This window comes from Thermobia domestica, chromosome 1 (genome assembly GCF_964235325.1).
Source record: "Thermobia domestica chromosome 1, izTheDome1.hap1.1, whole genome shotgun sequence".
NCBI lineage: Eukaryota > Metazoa > Arthropoda > Insecta > Zygentoma > Lepismatidae > Thermobia > Thermobia domestica.
In genome coordinates, this window is record NC_137454.1 from 92,338,224 (window position 1) to 92,364,774 (window position 26,551).

Below are 26,551 nucleotides of genomic sequence, written 5' to 3' on the forward strand. Positions count from 1 at the left end.
CTCATATTTGAATCTATTATTATTGTCGTACTGGACTGTAAATTTGATTTATTTCATCTTCTTAAAAGATTAAAATCTTTGATACCTACTTCTCGTTTCAAGTCCATATTTTCGCAGGTTCACATTAGACATTTTAATAAACGACTATTTCACCGTGTGAACATATTAGATCAAGACCTGATACAAATTGTGGATAAGGGCAGTAACTTGGTACATGGGCTTACCATCCTACTGAAAATTTGAAGGATTTAAATGTCATTTTTCTTAAACATAGGAGTAATGGAAGGGGGGTTACAGTAACATTTAAAAACTAAGAATCTAATACATTTTCAGGAATGTTCAGATGTATAATCTCGTTTAACGACAGTGAGATCTTTTCTCTCAGTTGAGGGGCGATGATTTTTTTTTAATATTGCAAGAATGATATTATCTTATATTTTAAAGGGAAACGGGGACATTTTGGCGTCCCGTTTTTTTTTTCGGGACAAAGGAACAGACAATGTAAATCCAGTACTGGCCATGCTAAAACGAATGTCTGGGATCTCTAGTTAACCAAGAAAATACATACTTGGATATAATGTTACAAGGCAGTTGAAACATGACTTGTCAGTTCTGAGTCTAGTATTTTGGCCCAAGTCTAACCGAAAATAAAAAAAATGGAGAACAGAGGTGCATATGTTATTCGTATTATTTATTTCACTTGTACAGGTCAGGATCTTATTTTCGTTAAACTTTTCCTCTTAAATAAGAAATATGCGACAGAGCTGAATTTATGATTGTTACATCATAGATTAGAAAGGACATACTTTCTCCTATTAATGAAAAGTTTTTGAAAACAAAGAAGAAAATGTACTTTAAAATTTTGTCAAATCTGAGTGATTTTCGGTATAAATTTAAATTTTTCTTCTCTGCTTGGCTGCAACCGAAAGCCCTGGTTCATCTATGCCACTTGGATCACTACTAGATGCGTTAGTAAATATTGCCTCGTAAGTTCGCCCAAATCTGAAACATAGGGAAATATTTCTCATTTAAGGTAAACATTAAGTGCATGCTTGTCACACATTTAATTTATTTTAAGTTTCGTTTCTAAGTGTATTGGCTGATCGATTTTAATGATTGTGTAGTTATCGAATCTTGCCGAAGAAAACCATTAGTCAAATTATGTTGAGAAAATGTTTGGTTTTTTACCTAACCTCCCAAGAAAGGGAAGAAGTCGGTCCTGGATCCGCCCCTGATTCAGTCAACAGTTCGAGTTCCACTTCACCCAGCGTTGGAAATGAAATAGTTGCATGAGTCAAAGCCAGCAAATTACCATAAAGAAAATAATGGGGTACTTCTAGTATAGACCGGAATTGTCGATTAGCATACACGGGTGAGTCGTGAAGGGGTCCGGGTGAAAAACGGGAAGGACCCCATGACAACAAAATGGCAGCTCAAGGATCATGACAAGGAATGGGTGCCCCAAGAAGATCGAAATTCGTGAGAGCGATGAATAGGCAGATCACGACAACTACAGATTTATATGATGGCCTCTCCCAATTTCGTTCTACGTCAAAATGTCATACGAGCGTTTTCGTTTGCAAATTTTGTCTACTCTCTGAATTTCTGAGTAGTTTTATCTCCAAAATCAAAAGGAAAACTCTATTTAAAAAGGTTTTTTGGGAATAGAAGGCGACAAACCCACCTTTTTTTTCGTTACATGGATTCAGTATCTGAAACAATATTTCATATCGGCTTTCTTCTTTGACTCCTATATAGTAATAATTGTAAGACATATCAAGAAACTGTTTTCGATATGGAATCAGCATCACACGTTATTCCTCTGCTCCACGTGGAAGTAAGAGATCTATTTCAATACTGAATTCGCATAACTTGGAAGGCTACCGTAGCTTCGGATAATGAAATGACACTCACTGGTTTGCTTTAAGGCGATCAACGTTATAAAACGGAAACGGTTGATTTCTAGCACTTCCATTTAGAATAAAAGATTAACAAAGGAGATGGAACCTACACTTGAGACTCTCAATCGATTTCAAAGAACTGTTTGTCGCTATGTCTTATTGTTTTTGCCCTATGCAGAAGAATATTTAAAACCGGAAATAGTAGTTGTAGAGTGTTACGGATACGGATAAAGATTTTCCGCCTTATGCAGAGTCGTTTTGTTGTATGATTAGCGTCATACTAAAGGCCTGACTACTACAGGAACCTTATGTTAGTCGAACTCTTTAGTATGACACTAATCACGTATCAAAATGACTCTGCATACGGCCCTTTATATTTTCTAGAGATTTTAATCAATTCTAAGAAACCATTATCGCTGTGTATTACCGTTTTTGTTCAATGCCGATCAAGGTTGAAACCTGGAAATTTTTTATTTCTACCATATGCTGTTAAAATAGACGGTTAACGGAGGAGATGGAATCTATTCTTTGGATGCTGAATGGATTGAAAAAAAAAGTTATCGATATCTCATCCTTTTTGCTCTGATATGAGGGACAGTCTGAAGGTTTTAAGACTTTACAACAATGTGTTATCTTAGTTCGTTGACATTTTGATCATTATTTGAGTGGTGTTTAAGAAACACGTTAAATTTTTTAAAAAAAAAAGGTTCAACAACCGACTGAATCAGGACATCCTTTGTAATGGAAGCAATTATCGATGCGCGTTTAATGAAATGGACGTGCAAAGATAATATTTTCGTGCAATGATTATCTATGATTATAATGTAGGATTAGACAAGAAAAGATCCCATGAAAGTCTGAGATGTGCATTTGGGGATAGTTGTCCTTTACAAGCCACTGCCTCGAAGATGAAGATCGTTCTGGTAGGCCCACAACGGCAACTACAAATGTTAATGTACTGGAAGTGCGCCCCAGATGCACATATGTGCAGATCCAGTACTCTCTCAACAATGGATCGGCAGCAGTTAGAGAAATCCTGCATAAAAAGCTTAATGTTAGGAAACTTTTCAATCGTTGGATACCGCACCAGTTCACCGATGAACAGTTGAGAATACGAGTGAATTTTTTGGTGCCGTGAAAAGTTAGATGAATTCGACGGAAGATGAATTCGAGATGAATTCGAAAGTGAAGAAATCTCAAAGCGTAAGGTAGAAAATGATTTGCTATTTCTTCTCACCCAGTGGTCCTATCGTGACAGTTTTGCTTGAAAAACAAAAAACAGAGATGGCAATATGGCACGTGACGAAATGCCTTCTCAAATTGTTTGAAACGATAACAATGAAACGTCCAAAGTCAGGTCTACGCGGCCTCCTCTTGGACCATGACAATGCATCTGCACACATGACTGGAAAAACAAAGGTTTCTGATTTCAAGGGTGAAGTCAAGGGTAAAAACTTTGTCCCACCCCTTACAATCCTGATTTATCCCTATGTGACTTTTCCTTTTCCTTAAAATGAAAGAAAAAATAATTTTCATCGACTTGAGTCACCGGAAAGTGCTGTGGCTGCTTATGAAGAGCACCTCACAACCATATTTAAAGAAATATGGCGTTGGACATTTCAAAAATAGTTTCAGAGGATAGAACTTCGCATACAGCGTGGTGGGGAATAATTCAAGATGTGAGAGTTTGGACAATGTATTTTCCTTTTTAACTTTCAGTCTCAAAACTTTCAGAGTGACCTTCATAACTGTAAGAGATCGACATAGAGTCAGACAGACATAGCTGATCTATAAGACTTCCAATAATATTGCATAGCATAGTTTGGAAAACTAAAATATAATGCAACTGTTTGCATCTAAGAGGGAGCGTTCTGTGTGACATGGGTGCAAATAAGGGCCCCGCAGACCCCGCATTCGGGGAGTGCCTGAAGCCATCAGGGACATCCAAATCGTGAAGTGGGAAGTAAGGAAGGGCCCCACTCCACGCTGTCTGAGGGAGGGCCCCTAAATCTTTAGTTACGCCACTGCTGTGTGAGATGTGCAAACATCAAATGCGTACTTCTACTGGGATGTTACAACATGCTATAAGGTGAAATAAGCTCCTTCGTGGCTAAGCGGATAGCGTACGCGCCTTTGGTGTGGGAGACCCGGGTTCGATTCCCGGCGGGAGCTCATGTGGTTCAGATTCCACGTTAAACAGTAGGTCCTGTCTTATATGGCCTCGCTGCTGAAAGGGACGTTAAACTCAAAATAAATCCAAATGGTGAAATAACAAACATACAAAAAAATAAGGGGAGAAACCGATTGGAAAACAAGAAGAAGCTATGAAAGTCTGCGTCAGAGAATTATACAACTCAATTCGTTCCAAAACTGGTGTGTGTGTATCATAATGGACAATGAAACCTACGTAAAATTGTAAGCGTATTATAAATCATTGCAAGATTCCAATATGCCATTGTTGGTGGTGTTTTGGATGGATCCAATTTCAATATGAGGATAAATTGTATTCTTAAAATTAGATTAAATTTACAGAAAAGTCGGAATTTCGGAGATCGGAATTTCGGATACTCAGGCTACTGCAAAAAACATAGATCTAGATCAGTAGTTCTCAATCTAATTAATATCACGACCCCCATTTTATCACATCCTTTTTCTAGCGACCCCTCTAGTTTGTAATAAGCTTGTGTGGAATATTTAATATACCTATTGCGGAGATCTCACGATATCCATCTTTCTATACTAGTAGAATCTACTTCTTGTGTATAATGGATACCGTAACAGTAATATATTCCTTACGATGACAGTGCTGGCTCAAGATGGATATTAAACCACTTCCATATCAAGATGGATATTGAAGAGCCCATCAAAGTAGCTGATCTCAGCCCACAACTTCTTGACTAACTAATAAAATTATCTTGCGACAAGTTCTTGCAACTGATTTTCTGTAAGGAAGACTTGGACAAGTTCTGCCTGATGAGGAAAGAAGAATATCCTGGTCTGGTATCTGCTGCTTTAAATGTAATAATTCCATTTGCTACATCGTACCCGTGCGAAAGTGTTTTCTCTTTCCATGGTAAGAATTAAAACAAAGACAAGAAATTGCTTGTCAGTTGAAACTGACTTGATAATGTGCGTCATGAAGATTTAACCGGACATTGTCGCACTAGGAAATCATACAATGCTGAGGAATCTCATTAGTTTTCAATTTTAATTGTATTTCAATATGCAGATTTTGTTGCATTTGTATTTTTCTGGTATTTGAATATGCTGTTCTCATTAGTTTCAAATCGTATCTCTTTTATTTAAATTGATTTTTAAACATCTTTGCACCTGTTGAAAATGTTTAGTAGACCTATTTTTTGTTGTTCTTAACAGTAGGGTCTATGTATAAAAATAAAACTGTGCATATCAGAACAACATTCAAATTAATATTTAAAAGTATTTTCCAGTATTAGATTCTATATTTAGATCTCTCTCTTCCGCTTATCTTAGCAACCCCCATGAAACTCTCTTGTGACCCCCTTAGGGGTCGCGCCCCCAGGTTAAAGAACCCTGATCTAGATTAATCAACGAGGGAGTAAAGGTTCGTTCAAGTTGGTTTTATTTAGCCTATTTTTTTCAATTTTTAAATGAAAAATTATTAATAATAGTTGTTCGGAACATGTTTTTCTTTCTTTCTTCATAATTAATGTGAGTCATTTACAGCGGCGCTGATTTCTAAATAACTTTGGAGAGAGGAGCCATTCGGCTATGTCTATTTCATTACCAGATATCCAAACAAAAACATCCAGATCCTGAGAGAGACAAGCAAGAATCTGTACCTATAGTCACCTATTTTTGAGTGGGGTAAATCCCCCTGACTTTCTGCTGCTGCTTTGTACAACATTCTTTTGCTAGTGACTGTACATTTAGCAAAATGTGGTTTTCCTTTTGCCCAGTCGCATTTCACAGTGTTAGTGGTATACAGGAACCCGCACAGAACTTTTCCAAGGACCGATTCCAGGACAAAAAACTGAGACGCAATACACACACACACACACACACACACACACACACACACACACTTTGATGCACGCATCCACGTAATACATCATATCAAATAACAGTTATTTATGATCATATTATTATAAACTAAAGTACAAAAATAAACCATAGTATTTAGGGGCGCACCCACGGGGGAGTACACTGGTTCCGTAACTTCTCAATAAAACTATAGAGCTCCTTCGTGGCTAAGCGGTTAGCGTACGCGCCTTTGGTGCGGGAAACCATGGTTCGATTCCCGGCAGGAGATAAAGTGGTTCGGATTCTTCGTTAATAAGTAGGTCCACGTGTCATATAGCCCCGCTGCTGAAACTCAAAATGAACTCAACTCAATAAACCTACGAGGGCCATCCGGAAAGTGGCCGCATGAAGCGCTGATGACTCGGGGAGCCGCTGGGCAAGGTCAGACCGCGTCAGTTGCTTGTCTGCCTGCTCTGTGCGAGGTTGCGTGACGCTAGCAGTACCTGTGTTACGTCTGTGCTCGTTTATAATGATTAAACGAATTGAGAACCCCGCCAGTTGTGAAGTGAGTGCCGTGATTAAATTTCTTAATGCACGAAACGTTCGACCTTGTGAAATTCATCGCCAATTAAAGGAGTTGTATGGAGACAATGTGATGGAAGAGTCGTCTGTTCGGCGCTGGTGTCGCAACTTCAACCTGAGGAGTGGGAGTGCATACGACGAGGAGCGTTCAGGGAGACCATCTGTCATTATAGACGAACTGCTGAGGTCAGAAGACGAATGCGTGAGGAACGATCGGCGCGTCACAATTGATGAACTCTGTGAACATTTTCCTAATGTGTCCCGCTCAATTGTTCATGAGATTGTCAAAGACCATCTGCATTATTCAAAAATCTGTGCAAGGTGGGTCCCTCGCATGCTCACAGATGAGCACAAAACCAAGCGTATGGCTGCAGCACTGACGTTTCTGGGACGTTATTCCGATCAAGGAAACTCTTTCCTGAATCGCATCATTACAGGGGACGAAACATGGGTTTGTTATGCATCACCTGAGAGTAAACGACAGTCCATGGAGTGGCATCACGCTCATTCACCAATCAAACCAAAAAAATTCAAGACAGTTCCGTCCACCAGGAAACTCATGGCAACCATGTTCTGGGATCGACGAGGTGTACTGCTCATTGATTTTATGGCCCGTGGAGACACAATTAATGCTAATGCGTATTGTGAAAAATTAACGAAATTTCTGCGGGCAATACAAAATCGACGGCGAGGTCTGTTGTCTACAGGCGTCATTCTCCTTCATGACAATGCCAGGCCCCATGCAGCTGCGAAAACACAACAACTTCTGCAGCAATTCAAGTGGGAAACCTTCGACCATCCACCGTATAGCCCGAACTTGGCCCCTTCGGATTTTCATCACTTTATGAAGCTTAAAGACTTTCTGGCGGGAAAAAGATTTGACAGCGATGAAGAACTTAAACGAGGCGTGATTACGTATCTCAATACGCTGGCAGCGGAGGACTATGACGCTGGAATGCAAAAACTAGTCACGCGATATGACAAATGCCTCAATTTGCTTGCCGATTATGTGGAGAAGTAGTGTAAAGTATGCTCTTTCCAATAAAAATGTGTATATTTGTTAATATGTACTACTGTGTCTTTATTGTACAAACGGGTACCACTTTCCGGATGGCCCTCGTATAATTCTTTAACAGGGAAATGATTCATGTAGCATGAAAATTTGATCTTATACTTCATCTGTACTCCTTCTTTTATATAAAAAAAATCTAGTTATATCATTTTTTTCTGAAAATATAGGTGGAAGTATTTTACAATTACTTATTTTCTTTTCAGGGTAGGATAATACCTGTTCAACACTAGATGTAGTGGCTTGTGGTATTGGACCCCCCAACAAAAATTTCTGGGTACGCGCCTGATAGTATTTAACATAAATATATTAAGTAGAGCAAATTGAAATGTATTTCCAAAAAGTAAACTTTTTATTGAAACTCCAGGGGGCAACTGCCCCTTGCCCACACTGCGGACGGCAATGGTAGTAAGTATTGTTATTCTTTGAACTGGAATAGTTTTTAAAAACAAAATCTTCAACAGGGGTGAAACCAGTTTTCACCATGTAAACTTTAGTTATTTCCTGATAAGTTTGCATGTAGACTATTCAGTGTTTATAGTAGTTTCAAAGCTATAACAAGAGCGATTGCGTGATTAAATAGGTCACCTGGAGGCTAGAAGAATACACGAAATGAATGACCTTGTTGTTAGTAGCTTCTCTACATTCCAAAAGTGTCTACGATACAAGTAAAGATTGCAACGGTAGAAGAAGGAAGAAAACGAAAAGTACATATAACACGAAACAGTATTATTATATCTTTTCAACTAATCTTCACAAATGTTTCCGGGTATACTTTGTTTGACATTATCTAAATATTTATCAGTAGTAACTACAAATGTTAATATAATGTTCTCTTGAAACAAGTGTTTACGAGCTCGTACAATAAGTGGTCTGTCTGTTCTTTGTTATCTTTTGTGAAATAAATATCTGATTATGAAGTAGAGTTAGAAATTCTCATCTTGCTCTTGATTATTCTCACGCTGTACTAATAAATAGACTTTCTAAACTTTGAAAACGTGAACAGTGAAATAAGTGGATACAGTCATTTTCTTCAATATGTGAGTGAATTATTCAAACATCCCGATTTATCACACAGTTTATGAACACGTATTTTCCGCAATTGAAAACGCTCATAAAAGTAAGAAGCCTACATTTGGTTCTCGTTTAGTATTTTCATCTCGCTCTTGTGCCATAACTGCTTGTGCTGAACGTAGTAAAACTAAGCTTGACTTCATTATTAAGTTTTTCGTATGGAAAGATTTGGAAGTTGGACGTTGCTCGTTTTATTTTCTTCAGTTTCCTAGTAGCAAGAAAGCTTTCTGCCAGTTGGCTTTTGACTTTCTACGCTAGCACTTGCGCATGCTTTCATACAATCTACCTTTTGTTGTACTTGCAAGCGAAGCTTTAGAACCTTCGCAGAGCGTCATAGCACCACTGGCCGTTTATTGGCTATTGACTTGATTTGACTTGTAAAACGCTTGAGCCAAGCTTCAATGGAAGACTAAATGAAAGGTTGTCCCCATGTAACTTCGTTACTTGAATCCAGCTTGCGGTATGCTTGCACGCTTTCCAATCAAGCTGGATGCAAGTTTGGTTCACTTCGAATTCAAGCTTACAACAAGTGGCTTGTAAGTTGTCTCTGGTACTAGGGTTAATACGCTGTTCTTTCTTCCATTTCTGTTTTTTACTTTAATAGAAAAATATAATTAACGTTCCTTGGCAATTTTTTTTAAGATACACAAGTCACTCCATAAATCACTTTAACGCCAACATGCATTTTACAATAACAAAATTTAATAATTAGCGTTAATTTCAACTTTATTGAAGACTCGTTTGTCTAGTCCTCGCCCATAGCCAATTTTGTGGCATCAATGAAATAGATACATGAAAAATCCCATAAATCCTGGCAATTTTAAGGAAAATTCCCTTTATCCCATTTGGAGAAATCATTGTGAAAAAATCCTACTATATGAGATTTTTCCCACGGGATGGCATCACTGGGTAAACTTTCATTCCTAGTTTACAACAAAATGGACAAAATTAAACTCTTGTGCCGCTAAAAACTATGTCTCACGTCGCCAATAATAATAATAATAATAATAATAATAATAATAATAATAATAATAATAATAATAATAATAATAACCTTCACTTTCTTAAATTTTCTATAGTAGTATTTGAAATTAATGGGCTGTCATTTTTTTAATCACCTGGTGCGGCGAAAATGTTAAATATGCTCCTGGGAATGAAAGAATCCGAAACACTAGACCTACTCATTAAAAATAATAATAATAAGATTACTGCAATATTGTTCGACCTTGGAATCATACGCACAAATTTGAAAGTTGCAAATAATAAGACGCTGCTCCTGTTTCTGCTTTAGCAATCCACTGGATCATTCGTACATCGCAATTCGATTAATTGAGGATAATTTGTGGAATACTCAAATGTCGAGTTTCGATTCTTCGCATCGTGCTATCCTTTGAACTTATAATTGCTATACCACTATTCGTTGGGCAAATATATTCCATAACTTAAAGATGTAAAAAAAAAACCAATTTTCATAACAAAAATTACCCTAATTAAGTTTTATTATAATTACTTGATTACTTTCTTTACAAAAGTTTTACATTGTGGATTAGTTCTTTATAAAACTACATCCAAACAATAATCTTACAATTTTTAACAAAAATTTACACTCACTGAAATAATCTTCCAACTAAAAGAAATACACTCATTGACAACTTTTATTCGAAGAATGCTGCTATTTCAGCCTTTCTTCTTCTTTTTTTTTAACCTGTGTTTAAAGTGTTTGTACGCACGAAAAATGAATTTATAAATTGCATCTAAGTGTAACATTTTAAAGAATATAATATGTGAATGGATTTGTTTATACCTTATCCAAAAGAAAGTTATTTCAACTATGAAAGATCCCGTACTTAATATAATACCTATTACAAACCATAAGAAAATTGGCTTTGTTTGTGCAAAACTAAGAGCTAGACTTGTATCACAGCTATTAACATTACTGAGCACTTTCTTTATTTTTACTTCATAGTTAAGTGATTTTCTCCAGTATACATCAAGTCCTGATTGAAATACCCGATTAGCGTATCGCTGTATTTTCGGAACGTAGGGAGAATTCTTAGCGAATACATAACCACCGTAATAGTTAACTACTGGTTCATCTACTATAGAAACAGATGATTCACCTGATGGTTTTGTATACCTTGAATTAACATTATATTCAAGAATTATATAATGATATAAGCAGGCAGCTGTACCACGGATAGCTACATTGTCTAACATGTCTGTCAAGTTAGCAGTTAACAGGTGTCGCGCTATCATTTGCCTGAGAAACGTATTTGAAGATTTTGCCAACAAATTTCGGTGGTATTCAAACGTGAGAATTTTTAACTTTGATTCTAGTACCTCTTTTAAAGTATTTATATCAGGATAATGGGTATCATGTGTTAGAAACCCAACCAGTGATGTTTCATAGAGGGATGTCAGCACCAGAAGAGAAAATGCACAGACAACAAACAGAAATCTAAATGAGAAATGCAATGGTTTTTGTGGAACAGATATTTTGAGTACAAGGGAAATTACGAAAAGGAATGGGTTAATTGTAGACATTGAATATTCTCCTCTACCGTAAATTTTTACAAATATTCGCCACACTAATTCAATTAGAACTAATACAAAAATTATTAAAAGCCAGAGAGAAGTTCGGAAAGGCAGTATAAGGGCCATCCATTTTGGATAAACCTTAGCTCTAGGAACTAAAAAATTTACACTTGATATAAATGTTCCCAAAGTAATATCCATAGCTTGTAACCTTTCAGTAGTAAGTCTAACTCGATCCAAAATTAAATCCACTTTCTCACTTACAATATCACCAAATGCTGACGTCCAAGTATTGTTTTCTAATTTAAATCCGAGTATTGAATGCTCCAAGGAGATATCATATGTGAAGTTCATGTTTTTCATTAGTAGCTGATGAACTAACCAATCTAAACCTTCTAACGTTCTCCCATTGTTTGTCTTTCGAGTCATTAAATACGGTTCTATTTCATAGCCAGTTGCCTTCAACTGATATCCATAAAGATTTTGTAGTTTATCAGGAAATATATTGAACACTTGGTGGTTCTTGTAACAACCGTGCCGTCCACAGCGGCAAGCAGTGTAATTAAGAAAAATACCTGAAAAAGGATTGTACACCGTAACACTAACATTAGTTATGTGTAGGCCTTCAAGTTCTTTCATGTACAGAAGAGCAGCACTTAATACTTTTACTTTCCAGCAGTATTTCAGCATACTTCTTAAATATTCTTCTGTGAAGTTTCCTGTAATAAATATAATCACTTTACTTTGAGAGTTCCAAACGGGACATTTTACTATTGTCTTCAGTAACTGTTCCATAATTTGTCTGTTCTGCACTAATAGCAGAACAACCCTAGCTTTTTCCTCACTAGTCAAACAGGTTTTGGGTTCTTCTGGAGAAACGCTAACACTTTGAATTAAAAGAGGAATATCCACCTCATTTTGCAACGACTTTAATAATACTTGAGCAAGATTGTCACTGACTTCATGCAAAATTAGAAGGTATTTGTTACTGGAATAGTAAGAATGAAGCGTTTCAAATACGCACGAAACAGTGGACAGGTAACACAAGTCAATGTTGGAGTATGAATGATCATGTATTCGCGTGTCTGTTGCCGTTATTTTTATGATCAACAGTACTAAGCTGACGGTCATTGGTTGCTTATTATCACACATTCTTCCTCAGAGAAGAGTCAATCTAAAAAGAAGATCGAGAAAAATATTTAAAACATTCGAATACATAGATACCAAATAGAAAAATTTGCATTGATAGAGTATGTCACAATGCATTATTAATATTATTATGAAAACTTATAAATTACTGAAAAACCTAACATGGAATTTTATTATATAACTTATGAAAACATTTAAATTTACTAAGTTTTTCTTTTTTTAATATTTCTTTTATCTTTTCAATTATTAGAGAAAGTAAAAGGAAACCCACGAAAGTGAACTGAAATTTAGAAACAGTGGAAAAAATGTCCTGGAAGTTTGCATCAATGGTTTGAAGAGTGATTGACACGTTGCAGCATTAGGTTGGAATATTACGTTATAGCAGAGCAGCAGTATAAAACTGACAGTGCCACTAGAAACATGCTTCAGAAAAAAGAGCAATATGTTTCACAGAACTCATGTAAAATCGAAAATTTTTATCCCATTTTACATATTGGCTGCAGTGATAACAGTGATAAGTATGCTACTCCATATTGCAAATTGATTTCAGTGACAGGAGAGAGTTTTTTTTGTTTTTTTTTTTAATAGAAGCAGACTAACTAACTAACTAACTCTATGGCCTATGGAACCCGGAGGTTCAATGCCGCGTTCACAAAAGCTCTCCACTGACTTCTGTCCTTAGCTAATTGGATCCAGTTTCTACTTTGTATTCCTATCTCTGCGAGATCCATCTTAATGTTATCCTCCCATCTGCGCCTAGGTCTTCCTAATGGTCGTTTTCCTATGGGTCTACCAGTCAAGACTTTGAAAGCGTTTCTACTTTCTTCCATTCTAGCTACATGACCTGCCCACCTAAGCCTCCTTGACTTGACGACCCTAACAATGTTGGGTAAACCGTATAAACTATGTAGTTCCTCGTTATGAAGCTTCCGCCATTCCCCATTCTCGTTCCTCTTGGGTCCGAATATTCTTCTCAGGATCCTGTTCTCAAATACTTTCAGTCTATGTTCTTCCCTCAGAGTAAGCGACCATGTTTCGCAACCATACAAAACAACAGGCATGATTATCGTTTTATATATTTTAAGCTTCAAATTCCTTGACAGAATTCGCGACGACAAGAGATTTTGAACCGAATAGTAACACGAATTCCCTGCTTTTAGTCGACATTTAATTTCTTCGTGAATATGATTTTCGTCTGTTAATATTGATCCTAAATATTTGAAAGTATCCACTTTATCAAAAGTATTATTTAATATTTTAACACCTCCACAATTTGCCGTATTACGGTCCCGACGCACTTCCATGTATTTAGTTTTCTCTGCATTTACTTCTAAACCCATGTCCCTGCAAGCGCTTAATAATATCTCTGCATTTATTTCTACTGTTCTCCTATCATCCCCTATTAAATTTACATCATCAGCATATGCCATAACCTGGTGAATGCCGTTCAACTCTAGGCCCTGGTTGCTATCTTTGATTTTCCTTATGGCGTATTCCAGCACAAAGTTAAATAATAATGGCGACAACGCATCTCCTTGTTTCAGGCCATTTTCGACGTGGAAGCTCGTGGACAAAAATTTTCCTACCTGCACTTTACTTTGGGATTCACTTAAACACATCTTAATTAATCTAATTAGCTTTCTCGGTATTCCAAGCTCTGTAAGAACGTTGTATAATGTTTCTCTCCTAACCGAGTCGTAAGCCTTTCTAAAATCAATAAATAGTTGATGTACCGGGGTATTGTATTCCCACTTCTTTTCGAGTATTTGGCGAATGGTAAATATTTGGTCGATAGTTGATCGATTTCGTCTAAATCCGCACTGATAATCTCCAATAATTTCATCTGCGTATGGGGTCAATCTTGCTAACAGAATATTTGAAAGGATTTTATAGGATGTTGACAGAAGAGAAATGCCTCGATAATTATTACAGTCAGTTTTGTCGCCTTTCTTGTGAATTGGAACAATGATTGACTCTTTCCACTCTTGTGGCAATTCTTCCTTGTTCCAGATAAGGAGAATGAGTTTGTGTATCTTGTTCCACAATTTTTCGCCTCCAGCTAAAATTAACTCAGCCGGAATTTCATCTACACCCGGAGATTTGTGTTTCTTTAATTTCTTTATAGCGGCTTCCACTTCTATTCGATTGGGTTCTGGAATATACGGTTCTGCGGTGTGTATCTCCTTTTTTCCACGCACATTAGTTTTTGGCTGCGTGTTCAGCAAGCGCATTTTGGGTGGATGAAACAAGCTCCCTTCTGTCGTAGAGAACCTTCTTTTCGATGGGATTAATCTTCTCTTACTCAAACAAACAGCAATGTCACATGTACACCACGTGAAAAAGTTTGGTTTGTATGACGTGATATATTATTAATTATTATTGAAACCGGAAGTGATAGTAGATTTCTCCCACTTACAGCTTTAATAGAGAAATTAGAATGGAGTTCGTGATTAGACAACATCTTCGTGGGTTTTCCGAAGGTTCTTTCTTTCGTCTCCCAATCACACTGCACTAATTCTTTCATAGTCTTTCACTTTAATTAATTATTCGTCTCCTGTAGCCTAAACGGCATACATTCAATTAAAAATCTAAGGATATTACAATTTTGATATTAGTACCATATCCAAATTAGTAAGAATAATAGCATTAGTGCTATTGAACAAAATTAAATATTGGAGTACTTGAAAAATATTCAGAACTAGCATGAATTACTGGCTTCGCTGAGTTAAATTAAGAAAAAGTAGTAATATGTTTCGTTAGTCAGTCACTTTTTACTATTACTAAAGCGTTCCTCGATATTGGTTATTTTCGATTATTTTTTATATTTCTCTCCCCTCCCCTCACATGTTGCGTGGCTGAATTTAGATTTAAACAGCATCAGAAGCGTCACTGTTCATCATAGCGACTCCGAAAACTATGGATTTGGCACTAATATCGGTCATTTTCGATGATTTTTATTTATCTCCTCCCTCCCCTGACCCATGTTGCGGAACAAGGCATTGGAAGTGTCATTTTTCATCTCAGCGACACTGAAAACTGTGGATTCGACACTGGTATTGGTAATTACGATCATTTTTACATACCTCTCCTTCCCTTAAGTTGCGGGGCAGAATTTAGATTTAAACTGGATCGGAAGTGTCACTGTTCATCATAGCGACTCCGAAAACCATGGATTCGACACTAATATTGATCATTTTAAACCATTTTATATATCTTCCCTAATCATTCACAAGCTGTGGGCCTGAATTTTTAATTAAACAGCATCTGAAGTGTCACTGTACATTTCAGCAACCTCGAAAACTATAAATTCGACACTAATATCGGTCATTTTTGATCATTTATAAATGTCTCTACCCCTCCTCCTCCGCTAAGTTGCACCGTCAAAGTGATATGACAAAAACCAATTCAAGTCCGAACCTCATTGATATAGAAAATTTGATCGTAAACACTTGGGTGGTTCAAGGGTAATGAAGTCACAAAGACAATCACTCATTTATTTATTTATTATTATTATTATTATTATTATTATTATTATTATTATTATTATTATTATTATTATTATTATTATATTTACAAATCGCACCCTTGCTACAAAAGTGGCACAACTCAAAAAAATTAGTTTTGAAGAAATCGCATTTGAAAGTGTTGGTAGTACATTCACTTCAATGTTGTTCACTAACGAAACTAGCGCTCTAGCTACAGCCATGATTCTTATATTGCCGGATACAGGGCAGACTCACATATTCGAATATATACATAATTTAAAATTGACAATTTTTGTGTTCTGGCACTTTTGTAGCAAGGGTGCGATATATCTCCCCCTTCCTCTACGTTGTACCGTCAAAGTAAAATGATAAAGATCATCCCAGGTCCGATCTCTGTTGAAAATTTGATCGAGATCGGTCGGGTGGTTAAAGGGTCAATCGATGCCAAGGGATCGAGAAAAAACAAACATTGCCGCTCGACATTAGAAAAAAAAAATCCAATTTGTTCAGAAATGTTGTCGATATAAAAGTACTTCAAAACCACAATTAATTATTTTTTACAACATCCAATAGCGACAAAGCGGCTGCCGCCATTTTGTATTTTCTCTATTTCAGGCCTTTACGTTGTTTTGAATATCTCAGCATGTGTTTGTCCTAGCAAATTGAAAATTGCTGGGCGTCTCCCACTTGTGCAGAGCTAAAACTTTCATCTCTTAACATTTTTGCCTAAAACAACTTGAAAGGAGGTGAAATCAGGGGATACAGTAGAAACATTTTTCGACATTGAATACATGTTTGGGAAGAGGAAACAACTGACGTAGAGGTCTGAATTTGTGTGTGCGTGTAGTACGGGGTCATAAGTTTATACACAAAAATTTGCAGGCCTGAAGCTGCTCCCAACGGCCTGAAAAAAAATCGAAGTTAGAGAATTATGCCAATTCGGCATATTTCACCTTCCAATATCTCCAATGGGCCTGGATTTAAAAAAAAAACTGAAACTTTGGGAGTAGTTACTCCTTTAGTACACCATAACACACACAACAGAGCGTTTTGTGTTTTTGAGCAGAAGGGGTCAAAGTATTAAGGAATGACGTCATACTCTATGAGGTGTTTTGTTCATAAATTCAACTGGAAACTCGTTGTTGTGAAGTATAATAAAGTAGAATGACTAGTTAGTCCAGTCAAGGCTCTCAAGCTCGTTTCTTTCCTCTAGTTGTGACTCACTGTCTTATCACTACAGATGAAAAATGCTGCTATCAACAAAATGCGAGAAAAGTCAAAATGCATACTTGGCGAAAAATCCATAAGTACTCATTGCTGTTCACCATATCAATGATATTCTATCATGATTATTTTTGTTTTAACTGTCAACTCATGCAGGAGACTGTTGTCCTTCAGTTTCACCTGTATTCCCCAGTCAGTGATTGCATTAAGTGAGTGTTCGTCAGTGAGAAAACACAAAATGGTGGCAGCCGCTGCGTCGCTAGGAGATGTTTTAAGAATCCAATGATCGTGGTTTTCAAGTACACTGATACACCGTAGTATAAACATTCATGAAAAAATTAGATTTTTTGGAAATGGTCGAGCGGCACATGTTTGATCACTTAGAATGGACTGACTCTGAAGAGTTATTAAGTTTTATTTACATTTTATAACTCCTCCTCCCCTAGGTTCCACCGTCAAAACGAAAATAATAAAAACACTCCCAGGCCCGAACCTCGTCTATCTTGAAAATTTGATCGAGATCGGTCGGGTGGTTCAAAAAATTAAGAGTCACAAACATAGCCACTTTGAATTTTATAATATAGACTAGCCTTTAGCTAGCTGGGGACTAAGCCTCCAGACTCCCACATTTGCTCGGCCTACGGCCTCGCATCTCCTATCCATCGCCTTTGCATAGAGAGTGCATTTGCTCTTTAATTACATTTCTTGAGTTTGGTCCAGCTGGAGGCTTCGCCTGCCCACCGCGTTTACTCGGCCTACAGTATCGCACCTCTTAAACCCATAATTCTATCAAATTCAAGTTTCTTTTCTTATTTCAACTATCTAAAAGATAAGATTTTGTATCCCAAGAAAATACCCATTTAAATAGCATAGGAATTTCTTTATCCCCCCGTTAGAGCCCTTAAAAACTAAAAATATCCACTTTTGGCAATTTTCCTTGGGTTAGTCCCGGAAGGCAATAATCATGCCAAATATCATTATTCTAATCCTGCCGGAAGTGCCTAAACATTTTGGGTGTGTAGAAGATGTCCCATATAAATAACATGGGAAAGATTTTTCAGTTCCCCATAAAATTACCTCTATAGTTGGAAATTTTTATTTTTGGCGATTTACTTAGTTAACGCTAATGAAAACGTATAAGCATACCGAATTTCAAGCTTTTATTCCAATTTCAAGTACCTAAAACATGAGATTAGAAGTAAAAAAAAAAAAAAAAAAAAAAAAAACATTTAATTAACATAGCGAATTTTTTCATGCCTCCTTTAGAGCACTTAAAAATTAAAAAAAATGAACTTTTGGGAATTTTCCTGTGAGTTAGTCCCGGAAAGCTACAATCATGCCAAATGTCCACTTTCCACGTCAACCTGAAGTACCCCTTTATTTTATGTCAGTTCATGTAGTTTTATATATAGTTAGGATAGGATTGATAGTCGCGAGTTACTTCATCTATACGGTCTATCTTTTGTTTTAGCGATAAAGTTTATTGAAAATTTGTTCTAGATTTTCAATATCAGTACTCATCTTTTCCAAATAATGTCTCTTTATTGTCTTTCTTAGAACTACCAGGCTGGTGTGCCAACAGGTGGGTTGTAGTTCGCAGATTCTGTCGATAATAATTTAGGGTGAGAAAATTTGTCATTAAAAATTGAACTTTAATTATGGTTTTAAGAACGCTAAAATTACCTCTACAAAGCAATTTGCCTTCATTTTGTCACAATCTTTCGTTTCCTCTCTTAGCATCTTTGTAGGGGACGAGGAGAATAATAATTTTGGGAGTGATGGCGCCCAAGTACTTGGGGGTATAAGCACATCTACTGCCAGGGATTATTTATGAACTAGAGGGATAAGTTTCTGTGCATAAGATTATAAGCATTATTTAAAGTGAAATACGTAGAAATGAGAGTGGTCCTTCTAGGTCCATTAGGTAAAGTGCTTGGTGATAACCTTCAATTATTAAAGGATTATTTTGGATTCAACCCAGCATCACCAGGCATTGGAACTGAGATTTGGGATACAGAACTCCAATCTAGGTGAACCCCGTTATGGCTCTATTCTTAACGAATGCGCCTTCGGTGCAGGCTACATAGGCTCGATTCCCTATGAGAGCTCATGTGGTCAGGATCCCACGTTAAACTGCAGGTCCACGTCTATCATAGCCTCGGCGCTGAACGGGACAAAAACTCCAAATCACCCTCATATCTAAGGACTAAGAAATATTGTGCTGTGAATCAGTGCTCTGTAGATCAAGCATCACCAAGTTGAATGTGCCCCAGATACTCAACGTAACTTTACGTAGCAGCTATGGCGAAGAAGCTCATTTTAGTTACGAAGCACTGAAGACCGTAACGGGTCACCCATGCACCTGTACCGGTATCTGAAATTGAGATCGCTTCGTTCAACTACTTATTCTGGTATGTTTATCGTATGTTAATGTTTCATGTTATCCATCAAAAGTAGTATAAATCAGAAGCATATAGTTACACTTAAGTAGATGGAGAGTGGAGCCTTACGACTACATAAGGCTTGTGTCGTTATCATCATAGGTATTCTGCCAGTATCGGCAGGTCAGTTGCCACAGCTGAGAAGCATCCATGCTCCACGGTCTTCCGCTAACAGCATCGTTTTCGCATACGACTTTTCTGTTTTGATATCGTCCATTAATTGTAGTCCCCTTCGCCCCTCCCTCTTTTTCCTGCCAACGTACCATCTAGAATATCCCTCATGATACAGTTCGGTCGTTGCCAATTTCCGAATCAGTTCCTCTTCTTCTTAATAATAATATTTAAAATTGCTCTTTTCTCCTCCACCAATTCTAACACCCTCTCATTCGTTTTACGCTCGACCAAGCAAATTCTCTCCATTCTTTTCCACACCCACATTTTGAAAGCTTGCAGTCGTTTATTAATCATTTTTGGGTAATGTTTATGTCTCTGACCCACAATACTCCACGCAAAACATTTTATGAGTCTTTTTCTCAACTTTTTATTCAAGGTCCCACAAAATAGACTTTTCTTTCTCCTAAAGACTTCGTTAGCCATTCCTATCCTTGCTTTTATTTCACGTTCACATTTCATATCATTACTAATAATACTACCCAGGTATCGAAAACTATTAACCTGTTCTATAATGTCCCCTCCTACTTCTATATTTGACACCGACCGACGCCTTCCAATCACCATGGCTTTGTGTTAAGAGTAGGGGACGAAACGACAGAGGAGAGTGCAGTTGGAAGAGGAGTTCGACAGCGATGCTCTTTCTCTTGGCAACATTATTTAATATCCATCTAGTGAAAAAGAGCCTGATATTTCGAAGATGATATTTCAGTAATTCCGTCTTCAATATGTATAATATCATGCAAATTATATGTTTACTTTAGTGGCATTTGTTTAAGTTGTCAGTGTTTGCTCAAATTTACGTTTGGTAAGAATGAAAATTATAATGAAATACCATTTTTTTTTTCAACCGCACACCTACTAAACTAATAACAAGGACATGAAGTCTAATCTTTAATCTCTCCATTCTCAAGGAAATAAAGATGACTTCACTAAGTGGTGTATGCAAGAGGGTGGTTTCGGGATTTTAACTCCTTTGAGCAAGATATTAAGCAAAAATAAGTATTTACCATATTAAAGTATGTATTCAAAGGCCTGAATTGATATTAATTTGGGAACTTGAACCCCGCTTGACGAACTTATGCGTACGCGACATATTCCTTCGATCATATATTAGTTAAATAATGTCATTCAATCAAATGCATCTCGCTTATTCTGTCAAATGCTCTAAATATACTTACTAAACACAAATCAATTATAATATAATAAGACCCTAAAGCATCTTTATTCACAATACGCTACACAATTAGCTGATCACGTCTAGCGTCACAAAAGAATATAAAATATTAATTATATTTACCTCTTCTTTACAAAGACAAACAAGGTATAACATTTTCGCTTCCGTATCTATGTATAACTGAACATCTTTAACAAGATCTAGTTTACTCAAAGAAATGGCAATAAAAAGAAATAAAATATTCAAAAGCAATTCATGTCATTGCAAATTCCTGATATAGCATGATTATATACGCTGATTGAAGTCCTTTCCATATTTGATGGAAGTACGATCAATAAAATGAAAATTTCGTATCAAATTCAAAAATAAGATTTTATTTCATGCGGCCTCTTTCCCACATTTAAAATTCTTAAAGATGGCTTATAAATAACTACAGAGACTGGAAACTCGGTCGAAAATGTTTTGATGAAGCTCTGACAAAGGAAGGTCACAAAGTGGCTCCGCTGAGATCCGAACGAGACATTGTGTTTGCATTTAATATGTTATAACTAGACGAATTCCAAAGTTATACGTGCCACCGGTCGGTATGTCGTGAGTTAGAACATATTTTATAATGTAAAAGCTATTAGCTGGCAGAATAGTTTGAACCGGATCGGTTTTCCGGAAACAATTAGGTATAAGGGAAACTCAGTGAACACGTATTTCATTATTTTTCAAAGGGACGTTTTGCGGTAAAAAGGTTTGTCCCAGGGTTTCCCGCAGATTCCAGACGGGGTCCAACTCAAAAGTTTCAAATGTCAAGGGGGCTAAGTATCACATTGTTTGAAAGCTGTTGTTAAATAAAACAAGATGGAGCAAGTCTCAACCCTCTGTGACAACCCTATGCAAAATGGCGGTGAATCAAAATGTAAACAAAAACTTAATTGAAAAGTCCATGGTCACCCCTATAAATTGGAATTGGTGAAACAAATGTGAAAATAGGAAATCATTATTTTCAAAGTATAACGATTTAAAGTAAAAACGTCTTGTCCCAGGCCACCTGCATTCTCCCAGGTGGGGTCCAAGCTGTTGAAAGTTGTTGTTAAATGAAAGAATCTAGGACGACTCTCGATTCTCTACGATAATCTGTGCCAAATGACAGAGGGTCAAAATGTAAACACAAACTCACTTGAAAAGTCTATGGTCACCTTGAATCCAAGATGGCCGCTTAAAACCTACATAAAGTATAGGCACTCCAAACTGATGAAGGTAGGAAAACCAAATTTGGCATGAATGTTGATCAGTAAGCGTAGGTGACGAAAAGATACGAAATGTTCAAAAACGCGATCAAGATAAATATTCCGACACATGACTCGAGAGCTATTCATACAATGCTGTACGACTTAGTCTAGCAAATATTTCTAGCAGTACGTAATTACACATGATGATGTTTGAAAAACTGTTTCTTTAATTTTATTTTTCACTGTTCGAAATCTATTATCTTCTGCGGAGTCTGAATCTACGGAATCCTCATTTTCATTACAATGGTCATATTTTTCAATTGTTGTGAAATACCATTCACATTACCTGCACATGAGGCAAAAGAATCATTATCATAAAAATATATGTCTAATACATATAGATTCATTCTCTTGCTAATTGATTCATAGAAGAGAGATAGTGTCATTGAGAGATACTCATTTCAAAACCTAATTCGGTTTAAAGACTATTGAAAATATGTTCAAAATCATTGAAACGGATAGGAAAATCTCTAAAATGCAAACGCGGGGATTTCTTTACAATTATTGTGATTTTGTAGTAAGAAGCAAGTTGAAAATTTAATAAATACTTTGCCCAAAGACGGAATGCAAATGTTTCAAAATATTTGAGCTAAAGAAAAATATTTAATGTCTAAAAAATAATAAATATCAAATAGTGGTAGCTCTCAGGATCTTATTATTCTACTAACACAATCGGGAATGTCACTATTCGTTTAATTGGTCAGACAATTATAGACTGTATACTAATATTGGTCGTTTTCAATTAGGTTTACATGTCTCGGTTGGATGATATTTTAAATGAACATTTTGTCTTGGTTAAAACGGGAAAATAAGGCTCCGCCTGAATGAAAACTGAAACTGGGCTGTCGCGTTGATAGATAAACGCCTTAACGACTAAGTCATCGTGATTTAACTTTAGCAATAAGTTGCATGTAGTTTCGTATAACTAAATAAAATAACGGATAGTTTAGACTAGTTACATGTTGTATGTTACATAATTAACCTAAGTGTTTCTTTTCACCAAAGAGTGATATATTAAGACATAATTAGCCCATCATTTAAATAAGTTATTTTGATGTAGTGCACAAATTACAATCTTTAATAATAATATACAGATGAACCATTGCAGATTGATTGTTATCCACGAGCAAAGTTTATATTAACTTACGGGTACTGACCTTTTCAATAATAAAATACTTGTATGATATCGTCGAAGATATCGTCTGGGTAAAGTACGATATTCAGCATTATTCGAGTTTTATTCAAAGCTTGATACACCCACTGACGACTGAACTAGCGAGCACACAGAAATCACAAGTATTAACCACTTAGCTATGTATAGGTACGCAGCCTATAATAATTCTCCAAACAAAAATGGTGGGGGGAACAAGAGCAAATATCAGCTTTATGCAAAAATGGTGACACTTTGTGCATTTTTGATTTCACTTATTTCGAGACCGATGCTCTGGTCTTTGAGACTGAGATCGAAACAAGCATCTAATGATCGAAACAACATCAACATTGATACATCGATTTCGACTCCAGTTGAGATAACGTTGTTTGTGAACTGAGGCGAGACCGAGGCTGTGCACGGTTTTTTTCTTGTCTCGTCTCGGTACTACCCTAATGGCGACTGGATTAGGACTATCACATGTCAGCATTTATACTGAGACAAATGCAATTTGAAAGTAAAAATATCCGTTCGCTTACAAACTTCAAACATATTGTCATATTTAAATATTCAAACGATTCATGGACCGCGGTGGCTCAGTGGTAGTGTTCATCTCTGGTGCTTGGGGACCCTGGTTCGATCCCAGATAGCGCCAAGTGAACTTTGTGGTGGACAAACACCGTGTGCGTGGGTTTTCTCGGGGTTCTCCCGTTTCCTTCCACCTTCTTCATTTCACCATTCCATCCATTTCTCATCATCACCGCCTGCTTTAGCGTAGCCGGCATATGCGTGGGATTTGATTTGATTTAGATTTGATTTATATTTTTCAAATGATAAGTCAAGGTATATTGTGACTTATTATTGTCGTATTATATGCTATTAACATGTCTGCCTTGTAAGAAGGGTGATATATTGTAAATAGAGTTACCCAGTGCAAAATGTCCAAATATTGACATTTCAGAATATTGTTACCCCTAGACTGGATTTACGAGAGAGGAATCTTGTGTTTTGATATTAGTTCTTCAAGTTTCTTATCTGTCTTACAGCTCTTGCTATCACAACACGTAAGATCATTGGTTAAAAAAAATCCTCAAGAACCACATTGGAATTTCACAAACTTTAAATTTAAATGTATAGTTTATTCCAACGTAAAATTAATAATTAATCTTTATACACTTTAGGATGTTTTATTTTGTAATAAAAAATATAAAATGTGAAATTTTTGCAGACTTTCCTTATGCCCCGAGTCTCAGTGATGTAAAAGATATATATAACAAATTTCAAGAAGATTAGATCATATTAAGAAATTGACACTTTGATCATTATTGTAAAAGTATACAAAGAATATGATTTTTCAATGTTAATTACTTTTATTTTTAAAACTAGACATCACAAACTTTATACTAAAACTAGACACCTACTTGTGAGATTAATAGATAGTAAGATAGGCAAAACATATGTTAATCAGCTTTAAATAATGTAATCCGTTCTTTTTTTCGCTAAGTGACGACTTTTTGTGATGCTCTACTATCCTCAACAAGAATTATTATTCTTCGTCTATGAATTTAAACTTTTAATTTTTTTTTATCAGAGCAATTCCTCTTTCTCCGGTACATTTAATTAAAAATTATTTTTATTTTACTTTTTAACTGTCTTAAAATTCCCTATAAACCTCGATATTAACTTATAATCACTTACAACAATGCTTCTTGCAGAGCTCCCTCGTGGCTAGCGTACACTCCTCTGACGTAGGAGACACGGGTTCGATTGCCAGAGGAGCTCATGTAGTTCGGAATTCACGTTAATTAATAGGTTTATGTCTCATATAGCCTTGCTGCTGAAAGAGACGCTAAACTCAAAATGAAATGCAATGCAATGCTTCTTCTTGCAGTGTTCGACCCACTTATCCTGCCGATGTACTGTATTACACAGTAGTTCGAGGCATGTATACTTGTATCTCCGTTTTAATAGTCGAGGCATTTCTGCTGAGCTTTCATTTGACTCGAAAATAGTTCTGAGCTCCCTCGTGGATAAGCGGTTAGCGTTACGCGCCTTTGGCGTGGGAGACAAGGGTTCGATTCCCGGCGGGAGCTCATGTGGTTCGGATTCCACGTTAATCAGTAGATCCACGACTCATATAGCCTCGCTGCTGAAAGGGACGCTAAACTAAAATCAACTCAACCCTAAAATAGTTCTGTTTTCCTGTTTGCAAAATTATTTTATCACTCCTATATAAACAAGTATTAAGTGAATTTTCGTTATGTGTGTGTTTGAAGATTATTGCCTACCCGTACTGACAATAATTTATGGTAGACTTTGAAATCTCTGGGAGAAAGGAATTTGATTATATTTGAATATGGTTCTGTGTTTAATCGGGAAAAATCAGATTACAAGGCAGAAAAACATTCATTAAAATGGTTATGGTATTATGGCGGCGTGGGGTGAGGAGGAAGAACGAAGCTATAATAATGTAGTAATTGACTGAGTAGCTAGTTTTTCCTTTTTTGTCTTTGCGTGAAATGAGTGAATTTTAACAATTTTACATAAAAAATCTCCCCTAAGAATTTTAATGACACCATTGGAGTCATGTTTTCCCCCTTGTAGGCACCCCTGCTTAGATGTACTTAAAACAAGTTATAACAAAATTCATTATAAAGTTCAGAGTTTTCAGTTTAACTTGAACCAGAAATATTACAACCATTCATTTGCTCTGTTTTTAAGGCTCTTACAGCCAATTACCATCAAAAGGCAACTATTTGGATTCACCAAAACTCGAGCTCGTGATTAGTAAATCTCAGTTCTGCATTTTGTTCACTGAAGCCTGGAAGCGGACAGCTTCTGTTGAACTTTCAGTTAATGGGTTTTCATGTACCGGTATTCATGTACCCTTTCGTCCACAAGCTATTGAAGAATTTCGATTCACCCCTTCGGAAACGTATGACCTTGTTACAAATTTTGAGGAGCAGTCTTCTCGGGAATAAGATCTTAACATCGCGCCTTATTTTTTCGGTCATGGCTCTCCAAACTTTGTCCAACGAAGCGTATAGATGAACCCATACAATAAGTGCTTCCCTGCCCAGAAAAAAGTTTGTGTGCAGAAGAGACGTCGTGTCACAGGAAAATCATGCCACTCAACTTCTCAAAATATTCGGGTAATGAGAATAAAACAACTCCGAGGAAAGACGCAATCATCGGGTAAACAAAATCCAAGGACACTACAAGAAAGAAGAGTGCTAACACAGAACCTGTCAAGAAAAAAACAAATAAAACCTCGAAAGAAACTGATATCCTCTACCCCTTCCAGTGACGAA

At 36.6% G+C, this 26,551-nt stretch overlaps 1 protein-coding gene across 2 annotated transcripts in view; it reads right to left on the minus strand.

The window, feature by feature from the left end:
* Positions 1–887: 887 nt before the first annotated feature.
* Positions 888–26,551, minus strand: part of LOC145666306 (uncharacterized) — a 53,287-nt gene continuing 27,623 nt past the window's right edge. Inside the window, exon 2 of one of the 2 annotated variants that reach the window (XR_014127712.1) lies at positions 888–1,002. Coding sequence is in view for 1 of the 2 variants with exons in the window: in XM_081733396.1 (XP_081589522.1) it covers positions 10,306–12,315 (2,010 nt within the window). In the remaining variant the exon portion in view is untranslated. Of the gene's footprint in view, positions 1,003–10,118; positions 12,338–26,551 lie in introns of those variants that run through there. The other variant, XM_081733396.1, reaches the window with a different exon arrangement.